This window comes from Mesoplodon bidens (genome assembly GCF_964165515.1).
Source record: "Mesoplodon bidens genome assembly, chromosome: 3".
NCBI lineage: Eukaryota > Metazoa > Chordata > Mammalia > Artiodactyla > Ziphiidae > Mesoplodon > Mesoplodon bidens.
This window is the reverse complement of record NC_138178.1, coordinates 36,464,659-36,491,206: the sequence shown is the minus strand read 5'-3', so window position 1 is coordinate 36,491,206 and position 26,548 is coordinate 36,464,659. Positions and strand designations below refer to the sequence as shown.

Genomic DNA, 26,548 nt, shown 5'->3' with positions numbered 1-26,548 from the left:
GTTGGCAGCATGTGTAGGGTTTATTACTGGAAATACCATAGTAGAAAAACATCAAATATAATTTTTTTAATATAAAAGAATGCCCAGGGCTTCCCTGGTGGCACAGTGGTTGAGAGTCCGCCTGCCGATGCAGGGGACACGGGTTCATGCCCCAGTCCGGGAGGATCCCACATGCCGCGGAACAGCTGGGCCCGTGAGCCATGGCCGCTGAGCCTGCGTGTCCGGAGCCTGTGCTCCACAACGGGAGAAGCCACAACAGTGAGAGGCCCGCATATCGCAAAAAAAAAAAAAAAAAAAAAAAAAAGAATGCCCATAATATCCCCAGATAAAAAGAAATTAGATAGGTTAAAGAGAGGAAGGAAGACATTCTGGGAAGGACAAATAGCATGAAGCAAGGGTAAGTGGTAGGTAGGAATGCACACCTGCCTGTCCTAATCTTTTTTAAATTTTTAAAAAATTTTTCTTTAAAAATTTTTTTTTTTTTTTTACCATACCGCACAGCACATGGGATCTTAGTTCCCTGACCAGGGATCACACCCATGCCCCCTGCATTGGAAGCACAGAGTCTCAACCACTGGACCGCCAAGGAAGTCCCCTGCCTATCCTCACTCCCAGTCTTGGGAGTGAGACAGAAAGGGGAGAGAACTAACATTCTTTGAATATCAGCTTCCAGTAATGCTGGGTTAGATAATTCCAACCAACTTTCCTACTGAGGGCAACTAATAAAGCTGAGCAAAATATTAAAATGTCTGCTTGAAGACACTGGAGAGCTAACAAAGTGAAGAATCACTTGCCCAGGATCTGGGAGGATATGGAAATCCAGAATGGTGAGCTCAGCATTTGGCATAGCTTTTGTCCTGGGGTTGTTTGCCACACCAGAAGGGGAGAATGAGAGACTCAGCAGTATTGTAGACAGTCTCAAGGGACTTGGGGGACCAGAATTGGAGCCCATGGTCTCAAGAGTGGTAGCCCTGGTAAACCACCTTGTCTTTGGGTTGGGAACCCTGAAGGTTTGTACCATAGGATTAAGGGAACCAGAAGCAAATTACCCTCACAGGGATTGAAGCTTAACTCTGAGTTACCTGGGTGACCAAGAAATATCTCAATCCTTGAAATCAGATTAAGGTGGTTCAAGATACCTTGCTCCCAAGCATCTGGAGGATGATAACATCATCTTAAGCCACAAATTATTTTAGAAAAATGTTTCAAATATAATATTCAGCACCTAAATGAAGATAAGCAGGCACACAAAGAGAGGAAAACGTGAAAAAGGGGACTTCTCCAGCAGTCCAGTGGTTAGGGCTCAGCACTTTCACTGCTGTGGCCCTGAGTTCAATCCCTGGTTGGAGAACTCAGATCCTGCAAGCTGTGCATTATGGCAAAAAAAAAAAAAAGAAACATGAAAAAGAACTAGCAAAAACAGCAGACAATATATTCCAACTTTTGGAATTATCAGACGTGAACTATAAAACTAAAACTATACATTCTATATTCAAGAAGATAAAAAGGCAAGATTGAAGATTTCAGCAGAGAACTAGAAACTATAAAAAGTGGCAAAGACTTTAAAATGAACCAACTAGAAATCAGGAACTAGAAAATACAGTAATGAATGTTAAATTAGTTATCGTGGTTATGGTAGTTCCAGTTCTGGATAAGATGGAGTAAATACCATCCACCCTGTATCTCCCACTGAATGCAACTAAAAACTTGGGCCAAATGGATGGTGCAGCTACTTGATGACTTTTTTTTAATATATTTATTTTATGTATTTATTTTTGGCTGCATTGGGTCCTTGTTGCTGTGTGGGTCTCCTTGTGGTGAGCGGGGGCTACTCTTCGTTGCGGTGTGTGGGCTTCTCATTGCGGTGGCTTCTCTTGTTGCAGAGCACGGGCTCTAGGTGCACGGGCTTCAGTAGTTGTGGCTTGCTGGCTCCAGAGCGCAGCCTCAGTAGTTGTGGCACATGGGCTCTAGAGCGCAGGTTCAGTAGTTGTGGCCCAGGGGCTTAGTTGCTCCGCGGCATGTGGGATCTACCAGGGCTCGAACCCATGTCCCCTGCATTGGCAGGCGGATTCTTAACCATTGCACCACCAGGGAAGCCCTACTTGATGACTTTAATAAGCAAATAGTAGCAGACAGATTGAGAAATAAGACCAGAATTAAGTACCACTGATTCAGCAGTATTTACCCTTAAAAAAATCTAGTATTCCCTGGCCTGGTCTTAATGCAATCAGAAACTCAGAAATAAGCATCAGGATGAACAGAGAGAGCTTTAGGAGAAGCCCTTTTGAACGGGCTTGAGGAATAGGAGAGGAATCTCCTGGTAGTGACAGTAGCAGAGGCCACAGGGGTCTAAAACTTTGAGGGAGGACTGGAAAAGGGAATCCTAGGGACCCAGAAAGTAAAGGGTAGATCATGCACAGGAAGAAGTTTGGGAAAGTGACTTCATGAGCTGTTTATAAATTCCTGGGCTTACTAGTGGGAAGCAGCCGCATAGCACAGGGAGATCAGCTCGGTGCTTTGTGACCGCCTGGAGGGGTGGGATAGGGAGGGTGGGAGGGAGACGCAAAAGGGAGGGGATATGGAAACATATGTATATGTATAACTGATTAAATTTGTTATAAAAAAAAAAAAGAAAAAAAAATTCCTGGGCTTATTCTCACGCTGTTCATGCACGGATCTTGTTCTGAACATTGTATCAGGAAGAACTAAGAGACCATCATCCAAGTCCCACACTGGCCACTGGGTGGCACACACACAGGACAGATCTGAATAGCACTGCAAAGACTTTGAAAATGGAACTGACATTGAAACTACAACCTCAGAATGTTGAATGGAACTTGCAGCCTGAACACAACCAAGTAGATTGTCTGCTAAGACAAAAATATTAACGTTCTCTATAGGATTTATATAAGAAACCAGAATCTCATAATATTCAAAATGTGCCAGATATAATAAGTATTATTTGGCATATGAGAAAATCAGGAAAATCTCAACTTGCATGGGAAAAGGCAGTTAAAGAATGCCAGTGCCAAGATGGCAGATATGTTGGAATTATCTGACTTTAAAGCAGTGACAAAAAGTAAGGTTGAACACTCTGGAAATAAGTGGAAAGATAGAAAGTCTTGGCAAAGAAAAACAAGATATAAAGAACAAATTGTTCATTTTAGAACTGAAAAATAAAATAACTGAAATAAAAAAGACTTGCTTGTTGGGCACAACAGCAGAATGGGGACAATAGGGAAAAACTCAGTGCACTTTGAAGATAGGTCAATCAAAAGTATTCAATCTGAATAACAGAGAGAAAAAGACATGAACTGAGCTTCAAGGATCTGTGGTGCAATATCAAAATGTCTAACATTCATGTCATTGGATACCCAGAAGGAGAGAAGAGAGTATGGTGCAGAGAAAATATATGAAGAAATAATGGCTGAAAACTTCCCAAATTTGGCAGCCCCCCCCCCCACAAACTTACGGATCAAGAAGTTCAGCAAACCCCAAATAAGAAACACCCACAGAATTCCATGCCAGGGAACAGCATAGTCAAATTGCTGAGAACTGAAGACAACAACAGCAATAAAATCTTGAAAGTAGAGAAAAAACGGTGCACTATTTATAGGGGAACAGTAACTTGAATGACTGCAGATTTCTCCTCAGAAACAATGGAGGTTAAAAAGGAAGTGAAATAATTTTTTTTAACTGCTGAAAGAAAATGCTTTTCAATCTATAATTCTACATTCAGCAAACATATCTTTTAGTATTGAAGGTGAAATAAAGACATTCCAAGATAAAGGGAAACTAAGAGAATACATTGCTAGCAGACCTGTTCTAAAAGAATTGCTAAAGTAAATTTTTCAGACAAAGGGAAATGATACAAGGAATCTTGTAAATACCTGGGTAAACATAATAGATTATTCTTCTCTTCTTGAATTCTTTTTTTTAAAATTATTTATTTATTTATTTGGCTGTGTTGGGTCTTCGTGGCTGCGTGCAGGCTTTCTCTAGTTGCGGCGAGCAGGGGCTACTCTTCGTTGTGGTGTGCAGTCTTCTTGAATTCTTTAAAAAATGTTTGAAGGTAAAAAGTACAGATTATAACATTGTCTGCTAAAGTTTTTAATGTATGTAAATGTAACATATAGAGAGGGAGAGGGCAAAGGGACCTATGTGGTGGTAAGATTACTACATTTCACGTGCAGTGGTAAGATGTTGACTCTAAGTAGACTGTGGGAAGTTAAGTGTATGTATTGTAAGTCCTAGAACAATAATTAAAATACAAAGAAATACAGTAAACATCACAATATGTAAATTAAAGTGGAATACTAAAAATTTTCAAATAATCTACAAGAAAACTGGAAAGGGGAAACAGGAAAAAATAACAGAGGGAACAAATAGAAAACAAATAATAAAATAATTGATGTAAATTCAAATGTATAAATAATTATATTAAATATAAGTGGTCTAAACACATGAAGTAAAAGACAGAGATTGTGAGACTGGATCAAAAAAAAATTCCCAACTCTATGCTTTTTAAAAGAAATTGACTACAATTCCAATGATATACTTAGGTTAAAAGTAAAATAATAGAAAATATATACAATGCAAACACTAATCAACTGAAAACTGGACTGGCCATATTAATATCAGACAAAGCAGACTTCAGAGCAAAGAAGATTACCAGGGAAAAATAGTGAAGTACATAATGGTAAAAGAATCAATTCAAGAAAATGAAAATGAGTTTGCCCCTAACAACAGAGCTTCAAAATACATGAAGAAAAACTGGCAGAACTGAAAGGAGAAATAAACAAATCAACAATTATAGTTGGAGACTTTAACATGCCTCTCAATAACCAATTGAACTAGTAAACAGAAAATCAGTAAGAATAGAAAAGAACTGAATAGCTTTATCAACTAACTGGATCTAACAGACACATAGCATACTCCACATAACAACAACAGAATACTTATTCATTTCAAGTGCATATAAAACATTCACTAGAATAGATCATATCCTGGGTCATAAACAAACCTTAACAAATATAAAATATTTGAAATAATACAAAGTATGTTCTCTGACAAAAATGAAATTAAACTAGAAATCAGTGACAGAGGATAATAGGAAAGCCTCCAAACACTTTTAAACTAAATATCACACTTTTATGCGTCAGAGAGGAAGGTCTTAAGGTCAATTGGGAAATATTTTGAACTGAATGAAGGTGAAAGTACAACATATCAAAATTTTAGATGCTGCTAAATCAGTGTCTTGAGGAAAATTTATAGCATTAAATATTTATATTAGAAAAGAAGGTCTGAAATCAATACTCTAAGCTCTCATATTGAGAAACTAGAAAAGGAAGAACAAAATTAACCCAAAGCAAGCAGAAGGAAGGGGAAAATAATAAAAGAGAAAAAAATGAAATTGAAAACAGAAAAACTATGGAAAAAAATTAAACCAAAATCTTGTTATTTGAAAAGATCAATAATATTGATAAACCTCTAGCAAGACTCACAAAGAAAAAAAAAAATAAGAGAAGATACAAATTACCTGTATTCAGAACGAAAGAGGAGCTTGATTGTGGTGATCATTTCACAGTATATAGATAAATCAAAACACAAGTTGTACACTTTAAATGTATACTGTTTTGTCAATTATACCTCAATAAAGCTCTTTAAAAAAATGAATGAAAGGAGATATCACTAGTGACCCTGCAAGCATTAAAAGGATAATAAAAGACCATTATGGAAAAAAATGCACTCACAAATTCAACAACTTAGATGAAATAGAACAATTCTTAAAAAAAAAACAAAACTACCAAAACTCATGTAAAAATGAAACAACATAATTTGAATAACGCTATGACTGTTAAGGAAATTGAATTTGTAATTTCAAATCTCCTCCCCAAAATCTTTAGGGCCACATGGTTTCACTGGCAAATTATACCAAACATTTAAAGATGATGAAGCCTCAGTATGAGCCCTGGGTCTGGGTTTCATCAAGGAAGTAGATTCCAGGTCCTTGACAATGCCCTGCTCCATCCCTGTTAAGCCCCTGGCTTTGTATCCTGCTTCCCCAAACCAGCACTCTCTCCTCTTAGAGGGTTACAAGCCATAGTACTTGCCATTCAGTGGCTCATTCCTGTGAACCTCCTATGTGCCTCGGTCTGTGAAGGATGCAAAGGTGATTCAGACTGGTTCCTTAATCTCAAAAATTTTACAGAGAAGACAGAAAGACAGGATGGCAAATTAAAACTGCTAATGTTCTTTGTAATGAAATAGCCCACAGAGAACCAGATAGGTTCACCCCAGCTCACACAGTTTTTTATTTTTAAGAAATACATGACATTCCTCCTCACTTCTCCATACTATTCCAGATGCAGACACACACACACCCCTGCCCCACATAGTGTTTAGAGAGGTCAGTCTTTATAGTTATTGCACACCAAGTCTAACCCTGGGCCTGTGCTGGGCCCTCTTTGAAAGGGAAGAGTTCACAGATTAGCAGGTGACATGTGCATAACTGCCGCAGAGAATGAGGGTATAATAATAGAATTAGGTACATTTGCCATGGATACATAGGATAAGAAGCCACGTACGTTTTTTGGGGTGGAGAAGGGAACTCAGAAGCCTTCTAAAACGAGAAGAAACTTGAGTGAGGTCTTCAGGGAAAAGAAGGAGTTCTCTAGGTGAGCAATGAGAAGGCTGAGAATGTCCAGCAGGGAAAAACAAAATGGTTATAAAATAGCACAGTAATCAGCATGGTACGTTAGTGTTGTTGGATGGAGGGACCCAAGAGATGAGCCTGGAGAGACAGACCTGGGTTCCCTGCTGAAGGACAGGCCTCACTGATCACACAAGGGTCTATTTTCTTATTCATTTTCATTCTTAATTGGATTTTGTTAAATATGTGTCATAGGCACATGATATAAAATCCAAAAAGTATAAAAAGTATTTAGAGAATATTAAATCTTCACCCTTTCCCTACCGCCACCACCCCATCCCTCTTCCTGAAATAAGTTGCCATAACTGGTATCTTGGGCATCCTTCCAGAGCTATCTTCTGTACATTTACAAATATGTGTCTCTGTATTTTCCACATAAAGGTGGCATATGATACTTTCTGTCCTATACCTTGCTTTTTTATTTGGGTATTTATTTTATTTATTTGGGGTGTGGATGTACCATAATTCATTGGATCAATCCTGTATTGATGTAATTTAGGTATTTTCTAGTCTTTTGCTATTATAAACTATGATGCAACGAGTATCCTTGTATATATGTCAATTTGCACATGAAAGTATATCTATAGGGTAAATTCCTAGGAGTGGAACTGTTGGGTCAAAGAGTATAAGTATTTTTAGTTTTACTAGATAATGCCAAATTACTATCCATAGAGGCTGTGCTGATGCCTGTTTCCCCATACCCTGCCAGGCAGGGAGTATTCTTAAACTTTTTGCTCTTTTAGGCTAGGGCTTTTAGGCTTTAGCCTGTAAGTGATGATAAGTTGCTGAGAGGCTTTTAAGGAGGGGAGTGTTACAATCACATTTATTTTTAATTTTTGTATTATTATTTTTAATTTATTTATTTTTGGCTGCGTTGGGTCTTTGTTGCTGCACGCAGGCTTTCTCTAGTTGCAGCGAGCAGGCATTACTCCTTGTTGCGGTGCGTGGGCTTCTCATTGCGGTGGCTTCTCTTGTGGAGCTGGGGCTCTAGGCACGCAGGCTTCAGAAGTTGTGGCGCACGGGCTTAGTTGCTCCGTGGCATGTGGGATCTTCCTGGACCAGGGCTCGAACCCATGTCCCCTGTATTGGCAGGTGGATTCTTAGCCACTGCACCACCAGGGAAGCCCAGCTCCCAGGTGTTTTTGTCTGTTCGTGTCTTACTGGTTCTCAGAGAAGTTGGAGGAGCGTTTTTACTAACGTTCTTTGGTCAGTCAGACTTACATTTGATGGCTCCTGTTATTCACCAGACTCTTCTATTTTTTTCGTATTCATACCATTCATTCAGAATTCCATATGCAGTAAAGTAACTTTAAATTCTATACTTAATTTAAGTATAATTTAATTAAATACATATTAAGGTCTCATACGTTCTGTTTGCTTTGGTTTTGTGTGTGGTTCTTCTGATACTTAGAAATATTTGTATGTAGTAATTTATAATTTAAATTTTATGTAATATCATCCATAATTTTATCTGTTTAGTCAGTGTGTTTTACTTTTTTATGATGAGCAGTGATCGTGCTTCCACTTCCTCCCTACCTTTTTTCCCTTTCATTTTCTATCTCCTATTATCCCAAAGTTTTATTTCTAAGTGACTATCTTTGTATAGTTGAATATGCTGTATTTCTGTTACCTGGGTTTTCAGCTTTGAGTCATGCCTTTGATTCCTGGCTTGTATAAGTGATACAACTAAGGCAGTTAACTCCACTTGTCATCTTCTTCCCCCTTCCCCTTCTGTGCTAGTTGTATCGTTTCTGCATTGTCAGGGCATAAACAATGACATTCTGATCTGCCACTCTAAACTTTTTTGGTTTTAGTCTTGGTTCTATGGTTAAATATATGTTCAGCGTTCACCATCAATTCTTTTGCTGTGGTTTCCCCAGTCATCTTTTGGTTGACCAAAGTTTGTTCTCCAGTAGTTTCCTCCAGGGCCCCGGAACACTATTCCTTAAGTTCTTATATGTTCAAAATCTATTTTCTTAGCAATTTTCGTGTATTTTTGCTCATGTTTTTTGAGAACTGCGTCCAGTAGGCTGCTCCACTGTTCTTTTCCTGACTGTTGGACGTCTCCCTTGTATGTCTTCTGCTTGATTTCCACCCAGTCCTCCATGATCCTACAGCTCTTGCAACCTCCCAGAGTTTCATCTATCTGCTTTTGGCAATCCTTACCCATTTTTTTTTTTGAGACTGTAGGTTTTATTAGCCTCCATTTCCACTATCAATGGAATTTGCTTTGATTTTTCTTGTTTACTTAGTTGGTTTTGATTATATCCAACAGGAAAAGAGGCAATTTACTGTTTTATGCCAGGATGTTTAGATAGAAGGTCCTTTAATTATATTTAAATGTGTGACCATATAGTGTAACAACAAAGAACATGAGATTTGAAGCTAGACACACCTAGCTTCTAAATGAAACTCTACCGCTTACTATCTGATAATGGACAAACCATAGTCCTTCTTTGACCATCAGTGTTCTTATCTCTAAAATAGAGATGATTCTTGCAACTATTTGGTATTGTTGTGAGGAGTGAGGTAATACATATGTGATAAATAGGGGCCTAGCATAGTGTTTTGCAAATAGCGGGTGTTCAGAAGGGTAACGTTATAATGTTTCATGGATCTCCTGGCATAGGTGTCACTCCTAATGACTTTAACCCTCTCTGGATGGCATTTTGTAATTACCACTCACTCGGCATTAATGATGATGCTGTCCCTGATGCTGTCAAGGAGACCCTTTGGCACTCTCCCACTTCACCCATAATTCTATCCAGGGCAGTTAGTGCCACAAGAGAGGGACAGGTTGACTGCTTGGAGGCCCTGGGCAGAGGACACTCCCCTCCTAATGGCAGGGTTGAGGGGTGGGGTAGCACGTGATCAGGGGCTGTCAGGAGAGGCAAAATTTCTTCAGGGAGAGGTGGGGAGGGCCAGAGCTAGATCTGGATTCTGGATATTCCCTGGTCTAGATTGGGTGGGTGGGCTTGGGACTCTGTCACCCCTAGCAGGCCTGAGAAACCAAGTGGCAGGGTTCTCATCATGGCAGTTCTGGATGAGGTCAGAGGAGGCTGGGATGTTGGATTGGAAAGAGATTCTAAGGCACATGTAGTTAAGTTCTTGCTTCTGTCCGTGTGTTCTCAGGTCCAGGAGTCCCAGGCAACCATGGCTCCTACCACATTGGCCAGCAGCAACTCTGAGACGGTCTCTGCTGGTTGCATCACCTCCAGAAGTCAGGACATCATTGAGCCTATGGACACAGAAACCCAGGAGGACAGGAGAGCATCTGCTGATCAGAACTCTGGAGGCAAGAAGAATACAGAGGTGGATAGGAAGATGCAGGTGGATGGGAGGACGCAGGGAGTCGGAACACAAACCACCCAGAGGACACAGGCAGTTAGGAAGACACAGGTGGATGTTGTGACACAAGAAAGTGAGAGGTCAGAGTCAGGCAGGAATTCCCAGGAGGACGTGATGGCACAAGGCAAGGTGGGGACCCAGGCAGATGAGAGGACACAGGCAGACAGAAGGGTGCAGGAAGACAAGGGGACATGGTCGGAGGGGAGCATTCCCACAGCCATGAAATGTTGGTCAGAGAAGGCGTCCATGACCGGTATCAGCCCACAGTCCAGGGTCCCCAAACGCCCACCTTCAGAGGATCCTAGGTCCCCTCAGATTATTGCATGCTTTGAACAGACCCCAGAAGAGTTCTCCATCCCAGACAAACCTGATTTTATGCTCAGATCTGACGAGGCAGCAGGAGCAGCCTCCGGGAGCCGTGAGGAAACTGTGCCGGGTCCCCTGGCGGGGGGCCTCACGCGTAAGGCACAGCTGCCTCCTGAGGGCAGTTTGGAGCAGGTGGGAGGAGAGAGATGTCAAGGGCCGGAGCAGTCGGGTCCAGTTAAGGACAAGCCCGAGGAGGGCCTGTCCCAGGGCCCCAAGCAGGAACAGCCGGGAGAAGTGCCGCCTGTGGATCTGGGTGGCTGTCCTCCAGCTGGCCTGAGCCCCCAGGTGCCCACTCTGCCCTCTCTTCCTGGGGCTGGCCTGACTGATAACTCACAGCAGCGGCTGCCCAGCACCCCGGCTTCTCAGCACATGAGCACAGCTGCCTTCCTACCCTCTGGGGACAAGGCCTTGCTGAGTTCTGCCCCCCCACTGCACCTGGGGCCGGGCACCCCCAGCCAGAGTCACCCGCCAGGAACCAGGGCAGCAGACGCTGAGGGGGCCAGTGCCAAGGTGCCCGGTGTGGAAGGGAGGACTTCAGGCCCCCAGACCTGTGACCCTGGCCTCATAGACTCCCTGAAGAGCTACTTGCTCCTGCTGCTGAAGCTATCCAGCTCAGAGACGAGTGGCCAGGGGGAAGCTGCTGCTGGGGATCAGGCACCCTCACCCTCTCTGGCCCCCACCGTGGAAGTGGCCGGTCTGAGTCCCCGGACGTCACGGCGCATCCTGGAGCGTGTGGAGAACAACCGTCTGGTGCAGAGTGCGCAGACCCTGCTGCTGAGCCCCTGTACCTCCCGCCGCCTCACAGGCCTCCTGGACCGAGAGGTGCAGGTTGGTCGTCAGGCCCTGGCTGCTGCCCGGTGCGCTGGCCCCAGCCCCCTCTCTGTCCCTGCCATCGTGGTAGGTGAGGAGGAAGGCCCCAGGCTGGCCTCAGGAGGATCCAGTGAGGGTGAGGGAGAGGTTTCCCTTGAGGGGCCTGGCCTCCTGCAGACCTCCCAGGAGAGCGGCATGGGTGGGCCGCTGGGGGGCGTGGGTGGGCAGGCAGCCCCTGGGCAGGGACTGCTGTTAGCAGAGAGCAGAGCCCAGGAACCCTTCCGAGAGGAGGAGATCCCAGGGGAAGCTCTGACAGATCTCCCCGCAGCTACACCCGAGGAACTGGCTCTGGGGGCCCGGAGGAAGAGGTTTCTCCCTAAGGTCAGAGGAGCAGGAGACGGGGAGCCAACCAAGCCCGAAGAAAGGGAGAGCCCCTCGGCTTCCCCCCGGGGGCCCCGGAAGGGCCTTGCCCCTGGGCCCGTAGGGAGTCCAGGGCGGGAGAAACGCTCCCCTACTCAGGGCAGAAAGGCAGGCCTGCTGGAGGTGCCACGGGCAGAGGAGGAGCCGGCAGCCGGGGCCCTGGGCTCCAGCCCCAGAGCCAGCGACCTGGAAGCAGAGCTGGCCCTGGAGGAAGGCAAGCTGGGTACTCCGGCCAAGCCAAGGAGAGCCAAAGACCTGCTAAAAGGTGAGCAACAGGTACGGCTTCCCAGGAGCGGGCTGACCGGAGCAGGGCCCTGCTGGGGTAACCCTGCCTGCTAGAGGTTTAGCGTACCTCTTTAAAGGGTATTCTTACGTAATAATCCCGCAGGCTTTGGAATCGGAAAGGCCGCTTGGAGTTGGAAATAGTACCAACTTTGTAACATTGTGAGGGTTACATGGGATAGAATAAATCAAGTACTCAGCACAGGGCCTGGCTTCAATAGTATCCTAGCTCTACCATCATCATCACCACCGTAATCGCCTCTTTGCAGACTTGTCCCGCGAGTACAGAGTGGTATGGACAGGATTCAAACTCAGGGTCTTAGGTTTAGGAGCCTAGGCTGCAAACTGAAGTTCCTCTCTTGACTGCTGTCTGCGGCCTCAGCTGTGAGGCTCTCCCTGGCCTGGAGTGGAGGTGCCATACTATGTTCTTTCTAGCTAAGATGTGTGCTTTGAAGTCAGGGCAAAAGCCTCAGAGATACAGGTGGGACTCAAGTCGGGGCTGTGTGGAGGCTTGAATCCCGTTTTCTCTCAACCTGTGCCACCAAGGACACCCAGGAAAGCAGGGGTAGGGCCAGAGAGGGCACACGATGGAGGGGAAGTGGCTTGTTCCTCTCAACTGTGCCCCTGCTCCCAGCCCCACAGGTGATCCGGAAGATTCGGGTGGAGCAGTTTCCTGATGCCTCGGGCAGCCTGAAGCTCTGGTGCCAGTTTTTCAACATTCTTAGTGACTCAGTCTTGACATGGGCCAAAGATCAGCGCCCAGTGGGCGAGGTGGGCAGGAGGTAAGCCAGCTGGGTACCACCTCCAGCTGACCTGGCTCCCTAATAAATTACAGCAACAATACTGCGGGGGGCATTGTCCCCGCACTTTGGATCTACCTCCTCACTTAATCCTCACAAGAACCCTATGAGGGAGATGCTAGTATTCCCATAGTGAAGGGGAGAACACTGAGGCTCAGGGGTATTAAGTCACTTGCCCAAAGGCACACAGCTAGTGCAGTCCTGAGCTGTGTGATGCAGGCCCAGCTCTTCCCAGAGCTCTCAGAGACAGGGCTCACAGCATCCTCTGAGAGTGGGATCTGCGAAGCCTCAGGACCGCAGGGTGGCCCTGGGCTGTGCCATGGTGATGGCCTCACAGAGAGGGTCTCCTCTCTGCAGTGCAGGGGATGAGGGGCCAGCGGCCCTGGCCATCGTGCAGGCGTCCCCCGTAGACTGTGGCGTGTATCGATGCACCATCCACAACGAGCACGGCTCGGCCTCCACTGACTTCTGCCTCAGCCCCGAGGGTGAGTGTGAGCTCTGCCCCCACCCCACTCCCCGGGGTCTCTGCCTGGCCCCCACTGGGGGTGGGGCGGGAAACAGTCGTCTTTGCAGAGGTGGAGCTCTCTCTGGGCAGACCTGCCTGAGGATAGCGGCTTTCTCTTCTCTTTCTCCACACAGTGCTGTCAGGATTCATCTCCAGAGAAGAAGGTCAAGGTAGGTGCCCCTCAGGGGGAGGAATGGGTGGGCCTGTGTCCCTACCCTGCTATCTACAGGGGCTTCTTTGAAGACTTGGAATCTGTTCTAAATGCCATGTTTATCGCCACATACAGCTACCCTTTGCCTCCTAGTTTAGGATATGGCTTGTGGAGGAGGATGGGGGAGGACAGCTGTTTCAGAAGATGAGGGGGGAGGAAGTGGCTAAGGGGACATCCTATGAGGAGTTCATTCAGCCTGTGCCCTTTGCCCATGTCAGAGCCCTTGATCAAGAGCAGGACTGGCCACTAGGGTACTTCTCACCCTGCCAGCTCCCTCCCCGGAGTTTCTCACAGTGGTTTGTGGACTCCTGCATTAGATTCACACAGGGAGCTCGCTGAAAATGCAGTTATTTGAGCCCTACTGCGGATACTGTTAGTCACAATCTCTGGGGTAGGACCTAACACAATTGCATGTCAGTAGATGCCCTGGTGATTGTGATACACCCCAAAGTTTGATAAGCATTTTAAAGGCTCAAATATTAGGGGAAGAGATGTATTGTTCCTGCAAAAGACACTCTAAGGATTAGGACCGTGAAGGCGGCTGGTGATGGAAAGGTTTCTAGAGCTTCATTTGCCAACTAATACCTTAATTCCTTCCTTCATTCACTTATTTACTCATTCATTCAACTAGTGCCTTTTGTTCAGTTATCAAGTCAAATTTAATCAATATCAAATATAACCTCACCTAAAAACTAAAAAAGCCTAAAAACTTAGTAATAACACTTTATTATCATCAAATATCCAATCAGATTTTCCCAACTTTCTCATAAGTGTTGGTTTATTTTAATTAGGAACCACTCAGTGCTTTTGGCTAACAAAATCTCTTAAATCTATCAAATGTATAATAGTTCCTCCTCCCTCGTTTGTTTTCCCTCCTTGCCATTTATTTGTTGAAGAATTTCTTACATTTTGGATTTTATTGATTATATCACCATTTAACTTGTTGCTTCATTGATGTGCTTCCTCTAAGCTGGTAATTAGCTTGAGATGCTTGCTGCAATTCAGGTGCAAATTTTGGGGTGTGTGAACATTTCACAAGTGTGCTGTGTATTTCCTTTTGCATCCTATCTGGAGGCATGTGATGTCTGACTGTTTTAGTAATGTTAGGAATGATCACTGGGTTCATTCAGGTGTTTTCTGCCTGATCTATCCCTTTTAAACTTTAAAAAACTGTATCTGATACAACCCCTGTCATCATCTAGGGGGTTTAGCAGTCACTGATTATCACCTAAGTCCTTTATTTCATTAAGGTTTGCAACATGGAGTATTTTAATTCCGTCATTTCTTCTTTATTCATTAGCTGAAATTTTTTGGAAAAGAAGAAATGGTTATTTGGTAATCCTGATACATATAGGTCCAACAGAAAATGAAGGAAAAAATACTTTCTTTTCCTCCTTGCTTTTATTAGATTTCAGAATAATGAGTTGGTGCCCTAACATCCTCCAAAGGTCATGAATGAGGGAGGTTTTTTCCAGAGGGAAGGTTTTTTTTTAACTTATAATTATGAAAGTATGGATTTTTAACACATTTGAATGTTCAATGCTTTGCAATTATTTTGCTGTTGTTGTTGTTGGTAAGATTGTCTCGTTTTTCGCCAGTAGAAGCCTCTTCAGGTTGGCTCTTGTGTCCTTTTGACAAGTTGCCAGTTGTTTATGATACCTTACTTGCTTTCTGGTCCAGAGATGTTTCAGGTCAGTCTAGGACACTTCCTGCCCTAGACCTGGAATCAACCATTTCTTTAGGGAGTTCTGGTTCCTTTTAGTGGAAAATGGTATTTAGTGATCCCAATCTGAGCACTAGGAGTGATCACTGCTACTGGATTTGTCTCACAAACTTTTTGTTTCAGTCAAACACGTTGTTGAGATGGAGTCATTTATTCATTTGATCAAAACACTGAATTCTAAAACAAAGTAATTCTGATATTCTGTATTGATTGCTGCTTCCTCAGAAAACCCCTGCCTTCCACAGACACTGGCTGAGCCCCTACTCTGTGCACACACGAGCACTGTTGAATGACGGTGGTTTTACCAGATACAGTGTCTGCCCTCAGGAGGTCATAGTCCATAGGCCCCCCACCAAGTGCACACCCAAGGAGCAGTCATGGACAGAGTGGTGGGGTGCTACAGGTCCCACAGCAGTCGGGGGGGAGCTTCTAGTTTTCCACATTTCTCCTGTTCCCCTTCAGTTGGAGAAGAGATTGAGATGACCCCCATGGTGTTTGCTAAGGGTCTGGCTGACTCTGGCTGCTGGGGGGACAAGCTCTTCGGGCGCCTGGTGAGCGAGGAGCTACAAGGGGGTGGACACGGGTGTGGCCTTCGGAAGGCCTCCCAGGCCAAGGTCATCTACGGGCTGGAACCCATCTTCGAGTCAGGCCTCACGTGCATCATCAAGGTGTCCAGCCTGCTTGTGTTTGGGCCCAGCAGTGAGACTTCTCTCCTGGGCAGAAACTATGACGTCACCATCCAGGTACTGTCCCATCCCCCTGCCCCACCCTTCCACTCTCTCATCCCTCCCCTTCCCAGCCTGGGTCCTACTGGGAAGCCCAGTATGGAGGAGGAAGCCATCTTAGTCTCAACTTCACCTCGACGAGAGCCTGAGATGTATTCCAGGCTACATCTTTGGGGCTATAGTTTTCAAACTGTATTTTTCAGCAGAAAACTTTCTTCACTGCCCTCAAAGATATCTTTCACAGAAGCCTTATTCGGGAGTTAAAAGGGGAGTGACTGTGAGCGGGGTCGGTACCTTGCTCTCCTGCAGTGTGGCCCCTGGGGCATTGCCATCTATCACTAGGGCTCCAGGAAGCACACTTTGGGAACCACTTTGAAAACAAGTCCAAAGCCTCTTGTTTTACAAATGAGAAAAATGAGGTGCAGAGTAGGGAGGAGGGTAGGAATGAACCCCACCTCCCCCAGGGCTGGAATCCTCCCTGCAGCCTCTAGCAGATGGCCTTCCCACTAAGAGCCAGGCACGACAGAGACCCGGGATGCTTCCTTGCTGATCAGAGTTGGTTCTCTTCAATCCACAGGGGTGCAAGATCCAGAACATGAGTCGAGAGTACTGCAAAATCTTTGCGGCTGAAGCCCGGGCTGCACCTGGCTTTGGGGACGTGCCTGAGTAAGTGTACAGGGAGGGGGCCGTACAGTGTGCAGACCTGTTGACTTGAGCTTCTGCAGAGAACCATGATTTCACAGCCTCCTGGGGGCCTCCTGAGTAATGGTCATGTGTAAATGGGCCCCCAGCTAACCCCATGCTCAGCTCAATGGTTCCACAAAATCTAGAAATAAAGACCTCAAGATTCACTGCCCACTTTAGAAAAGCTTCTGCTCTGGTCTTCAGTCTCCTCCCACCCACCCTAATTCCCCACTCCTTTGCCCAGTTTTTGCTGATTGCAGAGTTTGGGCACAGCAGGTTCTGGGCCTCTCTGAAGGTGATGGGGTAGGCTAAAGCTTCCAGGCAAACTGGTCAGGATTCTAATGTGGTAGGTGGGCGGGGTCAGTGTGGATTTTTGTAGGAGTCAGCTACACATGGAAATTGTTTTCATTTTGAGACTTGGAACTTCAACTCTTCAGTATTAGGGTCTAGCTGGCATTGAGCACAGTCTGGTTGAATCCTCTCAGAGGTATTCCTTTCTGTTTAGCACATACAGGTCTTAGTCCCTCACTCAAGCACAGAGGCCTCCTGGGGCTACAGGGTTCAGTTCTAATCCCACTGACCTCAGAGAATGGAGGAGGCCTCCATTTCCTTTCCTGAACTCAGGGTGGAACCACCCCTTCCTTGCTGTCCTTCAGGCTCAGAGCTGAGAGTTCTGTTCTTGGAAGGGCCTTCCTTTTGGATCCAAGAGTGTAGAATTGAGGTGGAGGGAGGAGATCTCTGGGGCCATACTTCCTGCTCACTGCAGGGTGACACTATGTTTAGGATCATCCCACTGTATCTGATCTACCGGCCTGCAAACAATATCCCATATGCTACCCTGGAGGAGGACCTGGGCAAGCCCATGGAGTCTTACTGTTCCCGGGAATGGGGCTTTGCTGCGGCTCCAGCAGCATCTAGCAGCTCTGAGGCCGTGCAGAAATGCCAGACCTTCCAGCACTGGCTGTATCTGTGGACAAATGGCAGCTTCCTTGTCACAGATTTGGCAGGTATGAGGGTGTGAGGTGTGCATGTACATGTGCAGGAGAGCATGCGGAGGGGCAGGGTCACAGCTCTCGTTTACTAGTGTGCAGCGCACTTTTGCACATATTCTCCTTTGCTTTCACAGTAACCTTGTAAAGTGCATTGGACAGGAACCACTTAGTATGCAATGCTAATACCTATCAGGGCCTCATGGAGCCTAGTCTATAACTGCGGTTGTATTTAAAGGAGTACACTCCAGGCTTCACTTAAAATTAAAAAGGAATTTACTTCAAAGACCGTTACATGGGATCTAATTCAAACCCCACAACCGCGTTTTCAAAATCTCCCTTTCCTTCTTCCCTGCAGCTCTGCTCTGAACTTTCTTACTCTCTAACTTCCTAAACTCTCTCTTCCATCCCTGCACACATAGCTTTGCAGTCTCCTCCTTCCCCGCTCCCCCCTCTGTCTTTGGTAGCTTTTTATTATGTAAACAAACTTAGTCTCTCTTGCTTCTTATTTCTATTTCTCCCATTACTCAGATTCTCCCCAACAAAGGAAGGCCAGCAAGCATGAATTCTCCTTCCTTCTTTGACTACTCCTCTCCAGGCCTACTCTCTGTAACCAGACAGGGCAGGGGAGAGGAAAAGATAAAATTCTCTCTACAGTGAGAGGACTGGAGTGCTGGGAATATCACACACTATTACATTTTATCCCTGATGTAAATAAGTGAGAAAACCAAGGTCCAGAGATAGAAAACTGGCTTAAATGTGCTTTGCATTGGGGTTAAAGAATAAATATTAATACAATAAATATTGTATATACAACTCTATATATTGAAGGGAGGGGGGCTAGTAACACATTAAACCATTATCATTCACTGTATTTGTTAACTCATAAATTTTTCTTTCCTTCCTTCCTTCCCTCCAACATTACTAAATATTGGGAAGATAAAAAGGTGAATTAGGAATAGCCATTGTCCTCAAGAAGCTATTGATAAGTATACTAATTTCTACAATGAGATGATAACATAATATAGTAGAAAGACTTGAGAGTCAAAGAAATTCAAGCCTAGGTCTCATCATTTTCTAGCTGGGTCTCTGTTTTACAGAGAAGAAAACAAGCTCAGACAGGTTAGGTCATTTAATCTCTCTGAGCTTCCGTTTCCTTTCCCTCTCTAGGAATAATCATATCTTCCCTGCCTATCTCTCAGACTTGTTAAGAATATTAAATGAGACTGTATTTGTGAAAGCCCTCTGCAAACCAAAATTCTGTGCAGGTGTAAGGGATCATCATTATTATAATGCAAAATGGAATGTGATAAATGCTGAAAGAGAAATGACAAAGAAATTAATATTTATTGCATAACTACTGTTTCAGACACTAAGTTATAGTCCTACACATACTGTGATCTTCTCAATTCCCCTGCAAGATGGGCAGCATTATCTCTAATCGAGGATTAGAGATAGTAAGTGACTGGCCAAGCACACACAGCTCCAGAGTGACAGAGCTGAAATGTGAATCCAGGTGTGCCTGGTTCTCAAGCCCACATTTGTGCCACTCTATCATCCACGGGTACTCAGGCCTGTTAGTGAGAGGTAGGTTCCTGGAGGAAGGCAACCGGACAGTGTACAAACAGGGTAGGAGAGTCACAGACCTGACGCATGAATGCTAAGATGCATGAATGCTAAGATGCTGGGGTGGCCTGGCCGGGGTGGGAAATGTCTCCTTTGTCACCACTTGCCTGGATCTGTTCTTCAAGGCTGTCTTAACCTAGGAACCCATCTGGGCTTCTTGGAGTGCTTGCTTGCTGCACTTTATGAGTAGGTGGAAGCCAGTCTTATCCAGTGTTAACGTTTCTGCTGGCCCAGCCCTGAAATGCCTTCACATTTCCACCTTCTCCCTCTTGCCCAGATGGGCTAATCTGTTATGAGGAAGGAGAAAGTTTTAGCTCAAAGCCAGAGGCCAGCTCAGTTTGTGACCTAATCTCATCCAGTAGAGGCAGGATTGCACAGCTGGAAGACTTTTGGATCTAGGAGTAAGAAAGACTGAACTTTGATTCACGGTGGTCATTGCACACAGACAGTGTTCAATTATTAAATGAATGAATAAATGTGACTTTGCTGCAGTCACTTAACTTTGAGCCTATCTCCTCACCTGTGAAAATGGGAATAATATTACTACTAATAATACAAAGATACCCACACTGCCCATGAGACAGGCCAGGGTGATGCCCAGTGAGAGGGTACCTGAAGATGTGCCCTGCAATCTGGCAAGTTCCCATCTAAAGTGATATCCATCTTGGAGACATGGGGGCCCTAGAACCAGTCCAGGATGCCATCAACTCCCCACTCTCTTTCTTTTCAGGGGTTAACTGGAAAATGACTGATGTGCAGATTGCTACCAAACTGCGAGGGTGAGTGCTTCTTGGGGACAGAATGCCCTCTGAGAGTCTGCTCAGGGTGTAAAATGTCAAAGTTCTTCTGGTTCTCCATCCCTGAGGTGCTAGACCTGTGACCAAAGTGTCCCACTTGCACCCATGGCCATGTAGTAATGTCTCAGGGGCCACTGACCCCCACCTGCTGTGACCCTGGCCCCAGATCTGGCCCAGTAGCTCTTGACGCCCACGCACAGGACCACCTACATCCTGGGCTCTCAGCGTACCTGCTCCTCTTCCTTCTCACTTGTGAAAGCTCATCAGGGTGCAGATAAGCAGGGCCCTGTGAGTAGAGTGGTGAGCTGGAGTCTGCTCTGATTTATGTTAATAAGGCAGATCATCCTCACACTGAGTGATGTCCCACCCGATGAATTCCATGGGCCAGGGTGTAATGAGACCTCAGTTTAGAATTGAGGTTTTGGATGCTGCCATCTGAGGTGGCCCCAGGTGGACTCCCCAGCACCCTGAGGTAAGGTAGGATGTACCTTGGGCACGACACCCTGGTTGTGACCACCCCACAGTCTGCCCCCCAAGGACTCTCTCTCTGGGTGGGACTCCTACTCAGCTCTTACTATTTGGCTGCAGATACCAAGGCCTCAAGGAGAGCTGTTTCCCTGCCCTGCTGGACCAGTTTGCCTCTTCCCACCAGTGCAACAGCTTCTGTGAGATGCTGGGGCTAAAACCTCTCAAGGGCCCTGAGGCTGCCCACCCCCAAGCCAAGGCCAAAGGCTCCAAGAGTCCATCTGCCGGCAGGAGGGGCCCCCAGCTGAGTCCTCAGCCACAGAGGAAAGGCCCCCCCAGTCCCCAGGGCACCCAGAAGAGTGCCTCAAGCTCCAAGGCCACCCCTCAGGCCTCAGAGGCAGTCGCCACCCAGTTACTGGGACAGCCTCCCATCCAAGATGGAGGCTTCAAGGCCCAGGGCATGCGGTAGCCCCCACAGGAGGCTGGGGGCCTCCACCCAGCAGCAGACCAACAAGGAAGCAGCTCGAACCGACGGAGACTTTCCCAGTACAGGACTAACCGGAGCAGGCGCACTGAGGAGGCACAACTCGGGGCCTCTGCCCGCAGCCTCTCCTCATCAGATGCTTGGTGCCTGACACCCAGCCCGGTGGCCTCTCCTGGTGCCATCGTCCCCACGGCTCCCAGGCCCTACCTCCCAGGGCCTGCAGTCTAGCCCTCCTTGAAGTTTACACTGGCCACTGCTGGAGGCTCCCTGAGTCCTCTGCATGAATTCTGCAACCAACCCCTTGCCCCAGGCCCTGCCGTGAATGTTGCACTCTGGGGGCACGCAGGCCAGCACCTACGCTTTTCCCTTCACTTGGCCCCGATCCCTCCCTGTCCTCAGGGCTCCAGACTTCCTCTGCGGTGTCTGGCCTGGTGACTCTCAGGGTGTCTTTTCCTTCGAGTCATTTTGCCTCATTCATCCCAGCTTATCTTGCAACTAACCTGTCCCTGAGCCCGGATGGGGCTCAGGGCCCTTCCAGAGACTGTCATATCCTTGTGCAGTGGTCTTTGGTGATGTGTGTTCATGCTCTTCCTTCCCCCATCACTCAGGCACTCAGTCACCTGCTTCCCATGCTCCCTTGCACCCCGTCCCCCATCCCTGGCTTTGAGCCCAATTGCAGCCTGCTGCCTGCCTTTCACTGAGTTCTGTTTGTTCCCCTGCCCGAGGGCTTCCCTAGCCTGACCCCCACCCTACCCACCATACCTAGGTGAGGAGCAGACCCTCTGGCCTCTCAGCCCACCCCAGGACACTCCTCCCCTACTTCTCCCAGGCCTTCTGCCCGTGAAGTGAGAGCTGGCATGAGGGTTGCATCAGCAGCTGTGGCTAGAGGGAAGGTGTTGACTTTGTGGGACCTTGTGCTCCATACTGAAAGGAGGTGGGGTCACAGTGAATTTCACATCCCCCCTTGACCAGGGATAGAGGGCTGGGACTCTTCTCCAGAGGGCGTGCACCTGGGAATTGTAGGAAGAATGCAATCCACCCATGTGCAGGGTGGAGGAGTGTCTCTGTGCCTCAGAATTAGGACCCCTGCCCCTAACCATTAGCTCTTGACCCTGGGACTCCAGCTCTGGGCCTCAATATAGGCTCCCAAGGAATTGCTGTGCTCGGCCCAGCACCCTGGGCCCTTCCTGAGAACCCTTCCTTGAGGCCTGGGATGGGGTGGGTCTGGAGCTAGCCTGCTCCCCTTGGAATGCAATAAAGGCAGCAACTGTGTATCTTGCTTGCCCTTATCTGGTGTGGTTGTAGGTATATGGGGTCAGGGTCCCGTCTCCCCAGGTGGTTCTCTGAAGGCGTCCTACAGTCCCTGGACCCACTGGAAAAATGAATCCATGTTTTGGATCCTAGATTGGCATTCAGCCTCAGCCTTCTGTGGCCACAGCTAGACAGTCTGTGCTTCTTGTACTAATGGAATGATGGCTTGTGCCCCTTACGAGGGCGCTTAGGCCTTTGGAATTGCTCATTCATTTGGAAGAGGAATGCAAAGGAAGGAACCCAGGAAGGAAGAGCAGAGCTGGGGCTCTGGGGAAATGCCCAGTGTCTTTGGCTGCCTCCACTGGGGCAAGACCAGCCCCGGGACTGACCAGCTCCTGCCTCTCAGCTACTCACTGACTGTTTCCAAGCTGCAGAGGCTTCTCATTCCCCGCCCCACCCCATCACCCAGGCCTTTCCTTGCTGATCTTTACCCACCTCCATTTGACATTTCTGACTTTTCTACCTCCTTTTGTGCTCAGGTGACTCTGTCCACTTTTTCCTCTTGCTCCCAACTCTCCCAGCCTGCATATCCAGATTGCCTTGGTGAACTGAGAGCTGGAAAATTGTTGATTTATTTATTCATTCATCCATTCATTTGGCAGACATACTGAGCAGACTTACTTTATGCCAGACCCTGAGCTGACCACTGTTGGGAGGCAAAGATGCACGAGGTGGTCTCAAAAGAGGTGCTTTCCATTAGGTTTCTTGGGTTTTGAGCAACAGAAATGGACTTGGACCTTCATGGGAAGGGTGTTGGGGGTAGTTCACAGAACCAAAGGAATAGCTGAACAGTTGGCCTTTAGAAGGGCAGGAGCCAGGGTAGCTCCAGAGCTTGCCTCCCAGGAGCTGCTGCCATTGGCTCCAGTGGGTCTCCCTCCACTCAAGGTTCAAATTCCTGTGCTGGAGCTCAGGGCATCATGGACTGGGAGAGAGGTAGTTTTCCAAAGGATGGGGATTCTTACCAGAAGAATGGTGGAGAGTAGAAGGGTAGAAAGGACTTGACAGGCAACCACAGAAGATACCCTGAGAGAGAGAGAGACACACACACACACACACACACACACACACACACACACACACACACACACACACACACACACACACACACACACACACACACACACACACACACACACACACACACACACACACACACACACACACACACACACACACACACACACACCCTCTTCCCATCTGATGCACTACAACTCTCTCACAAGCAAATCACTCTCCGCTTGGGGAGACCATTCAAGGTAATAGTCAATGACTAAGTCCAGGGGTAATGACCAGGGCTACCATTCTCCAAAGTCCAGTGTCACTAATGATACTCTTCCCTCTTTTATCACAATCTCCTTTTGAAATTCTGCAACCTGTGGAAATTATATAACCCAACAAGAAGGGAAGTATGAGTAAAGGCTACGGTCCATTTCTATAACTGCTCATGAGAACTAGTATTTATGACTAGGGATTTTTTTGCCCTTTGGAGCGACCCAAATCTTCAGTTCCAAAGTCCAGTTCCTAAACGGTCCTGCCTGTGTGGCAGGCATTAGCCACTGGACATGGCAGTACCAGGAAGCACTTTAGGAAACCCCCACATCCATCTGTACCCTGCCCCCTTTTAAGTAGCCGCAATCATATTTTCCCTTGATAGAGTTAATCATCCTAGCTACTCCTACGTGTCACTATATTTACTCGTATCCTAGATATACTCCTATCCTAGCTCTGTGTGGCTCAGAGGTACAAGCAACCTGAGATGGCCAGGTGCCTAGGCTTCTAATTCACTTGAAGCATTACTATGAATTTTTGAAGATATGTTTTCTTGGGAACTAAAACCTCTACACCAGTCTGGTCCTAAACATCAGATATGAGAAACGCATTGAGATGTAGTGATAACATGCCCCTCTTCACCCTACTTCCTAGCCTGTAGGAGAAATAGCACCATGAATTGGTTGCCAGTTTGGAGCTTATGCTACATCTTGCAGGCCTTACCCAACCTTGCAGGGTATTGTTTTCAGCTGGTGCAGTAGCTGAGTTTTCAACAAACCATTTCACCATATTATCAAGCTAACTGCTTCTAGACTGTGGGGATCCTGACAAGATGAGCAAAGGCCATAGGCATCAACCCATTACTTTGCTATAAAGTGTATTCCCTGGTTGAATGCAATATGTGGGGATACCAAAATGTTGTTTACAACAGTTGATAATTCCATGGATTTTTTTTTTTTTTTTTTTTTGCGGTACGTGGGCCTCTCACTGTTGTGGCCTCTCCCGTTGCGGAGCACAGGCTCTGGATGGGCAGGCTCAGCGGCCCTGGCTCACGGGCCCAGCTGCTCCGCGGCACGTGGGACCTTCCTGGACCAGGGCACGAACCTGTGTCCCCTGCATCGGCAGGTGGACTCTCAACCACTGCGCCACCAGGGAAGCCCAATTCCATGGATTTTGATGGGAGAGGCATGATGGGTAAGGAAAGCAAATCCAAATCCAGAAGAAGGGCCCCTAATGGTCAAGATAAGTTCCTGCCCTGTTAAAGCCATAGCATAAGAGTAGATTGAAGCGAGCTCAGCCGTAGGGCAGGAGGAGGCGTTATGGGAGAGTGAGTGATGCCCACACAGAGCTTGCCTGTGCCTCCAGAACCCTATCCTGGAGCATTCACCTAATGATGGTGGCCATGCCTGATTTTGGCTGGGTGGATCCGGCAACCCCTGTTCATAAGGGCCAGCATGATCACCTGGTAGGCTGTAGCCAAGCAGTTAGACTCCCCAGAGCCCAGTGGCAAGTCAGAGGGCTGTGTGTCAAAAGGATAATAGTTACTTGTTGGCCGGCGTATCACTTGATTCCAAACTCTGGGTTCTCCTGCCATATTTTTAAAATCAAGACTTGTCACAATCTCCGTGTGGCTCCCCAGTGTGCCACAGACAGATCCCTCAAGCACCACTGGCTCTGCCAGGTCATGTAGCCTGGTGGCAGAATCATATGTGCTAAAGGCTTTTCCTGCTGGAGAGCCTTCACTTGCTCTGCGCCCTGCCCAAAGCTGGCAGTCTGCTGGGTCAGTCAGTAAATGGGTTGGAGCAAGATGCCCCAAACTGACAATTTTGCCTGGAATTGGGCCTTAGTGGCAAGGAATTCAAAACGTAGGAATTTGTCCTACATTAATGGAGGAACTATTCTGACCTCAACAGACCTCTTGATCCCCAGGAACTTTATCAAAGGAACAGACATTTGCATTTTCACATGCTTTATCTCCCACCTCTGACTCACATGTATATGTCTTACCAAAGCATCTTGGGAAACTGTTGATCTCCAGACCCTATCAGCATGATGCCATCAGCATGCTGGAACATTGCATTGCTGAGGTCAAGGTCCCTGTGAGGCAGGCAGTCTGTGGCACAGAGCTGGACAGCTAAGATAATATATATCATTCAGCAGGACAGCAGTGGAGTACTGCTGCCCTGCCAGCTGAAGACGAATTGCTTCTGATGTTCTTTGCTCATCAAAATCAAGGGAAAAAATGAATTCACTAGATAAAAGGGTTCATACCAAATGCCAAGAGCTGGATGAATTTGCTTTAGCAAGAAGACCATTTCTGGAACAGCACCTGCAATTGGAGTTATCACGTTTTAAAGTTTACAACAATCCAAAGACCTCCTGGTGTTTTGCACCGGCCAGGCTGTGCTGTGGTAGAAATCACTATGACTTCACTCTTAAATCTGATAGTAACACTAATTTCTACAATTCCCTCACAAATACGGAATCACTTTTGATTTACCATTTCAGTCGGGAGGGGGAATTCTGATGGCTTGTGCTTCTCCTATCCTATTATAGTCATTCTTACGCCACTAATCAGAGCCATTGTGGGGGTTATGCGTGTTTCAGAATATATCCATTTTAACTGTACACTCAAAATAATCTTTCATTGGCTTTGAGATTCCACTGGGTCCACTATGGCGCAAAATTTAGTCTATTAAACATCTCTATGGATTGGGAGACCACATGCTCTTCTATTGTACCCAGAAATTGGACTTGGCTTGGAGCCAGTGTCCTACAAAACCCCTCTCCCCAAGTCTGAGTACTTTCCTTTCCTTTCCGTTCCCAGATAAGTGAACACAGATCCCTTTGGGGAAGGCTGCAAGGAAGGTTAACAATATGCATCTAAGTGTTAAAATAAGGTTTTTCTTCAAAGATATTTGACTTCCTCTCCCTTGAAAGTCTGGAAATTAAGTGGGAGATTTTGACGCTACCTTGGCAGCTGAGACAGACCTCTTTGCCCAACCAGAAACCTTTGGTTAC

The 26,548-nt window shown here is 46.6% G+C and overlaps 1 protein-coding gene across 1 annotated transcript in view; it reads left to right on the top strand.

Annotated features, from left to right (window-relative positions):
• Window positions 1-22,368, top strand: part of ALPK3 (alpha kinase 3) — a gene marked incomplete at its 5' end in the record, with an annotated part of 49,058 nt that extends 26,690 nt beyond the window's left edge. Inside the window, 9 exons of the mRNA XM_081227920.1 lie at window positions 9,845-11,921; window positions 12,573-12,720; window positions 13,096-13,223; window positions 13,378-13,413; window positions 15,640-15,920; window positions 16,480-16,568; window positions 17,370-17,593; window positions 19,932-19,980; window positions 20,587-22,368. Coding sequence (XP_081084046.1) covers window positions 9,845-11,921; window positions 12,573-12,720; window positions 13,096-13,223; window positions 13,378-13,413; window positions 15,640-15,920; window positions 16,480-16,568; window positions 17,370-17,593; window positions 19,932-19,980; window positions 20,587-20,932 — 3,378 coding nt within the window. The 3' untranslated portion in view covers window positions 20,933-22,368. The remainder of the gene's footprint in view (window positions 1-9,844; window positions 11,922-12,572; window positions 12,721-13,095; window positions 13,224-13,377; window positions 13,414-15,639; window positions 15,921-16,479; window positions 16,569-17,369; window positions 17,594-19,931; window positions 19,981-20,586) is intronic.
• Window positions 22,369-26,548: the final 4,180 nt, after the last annotated feature.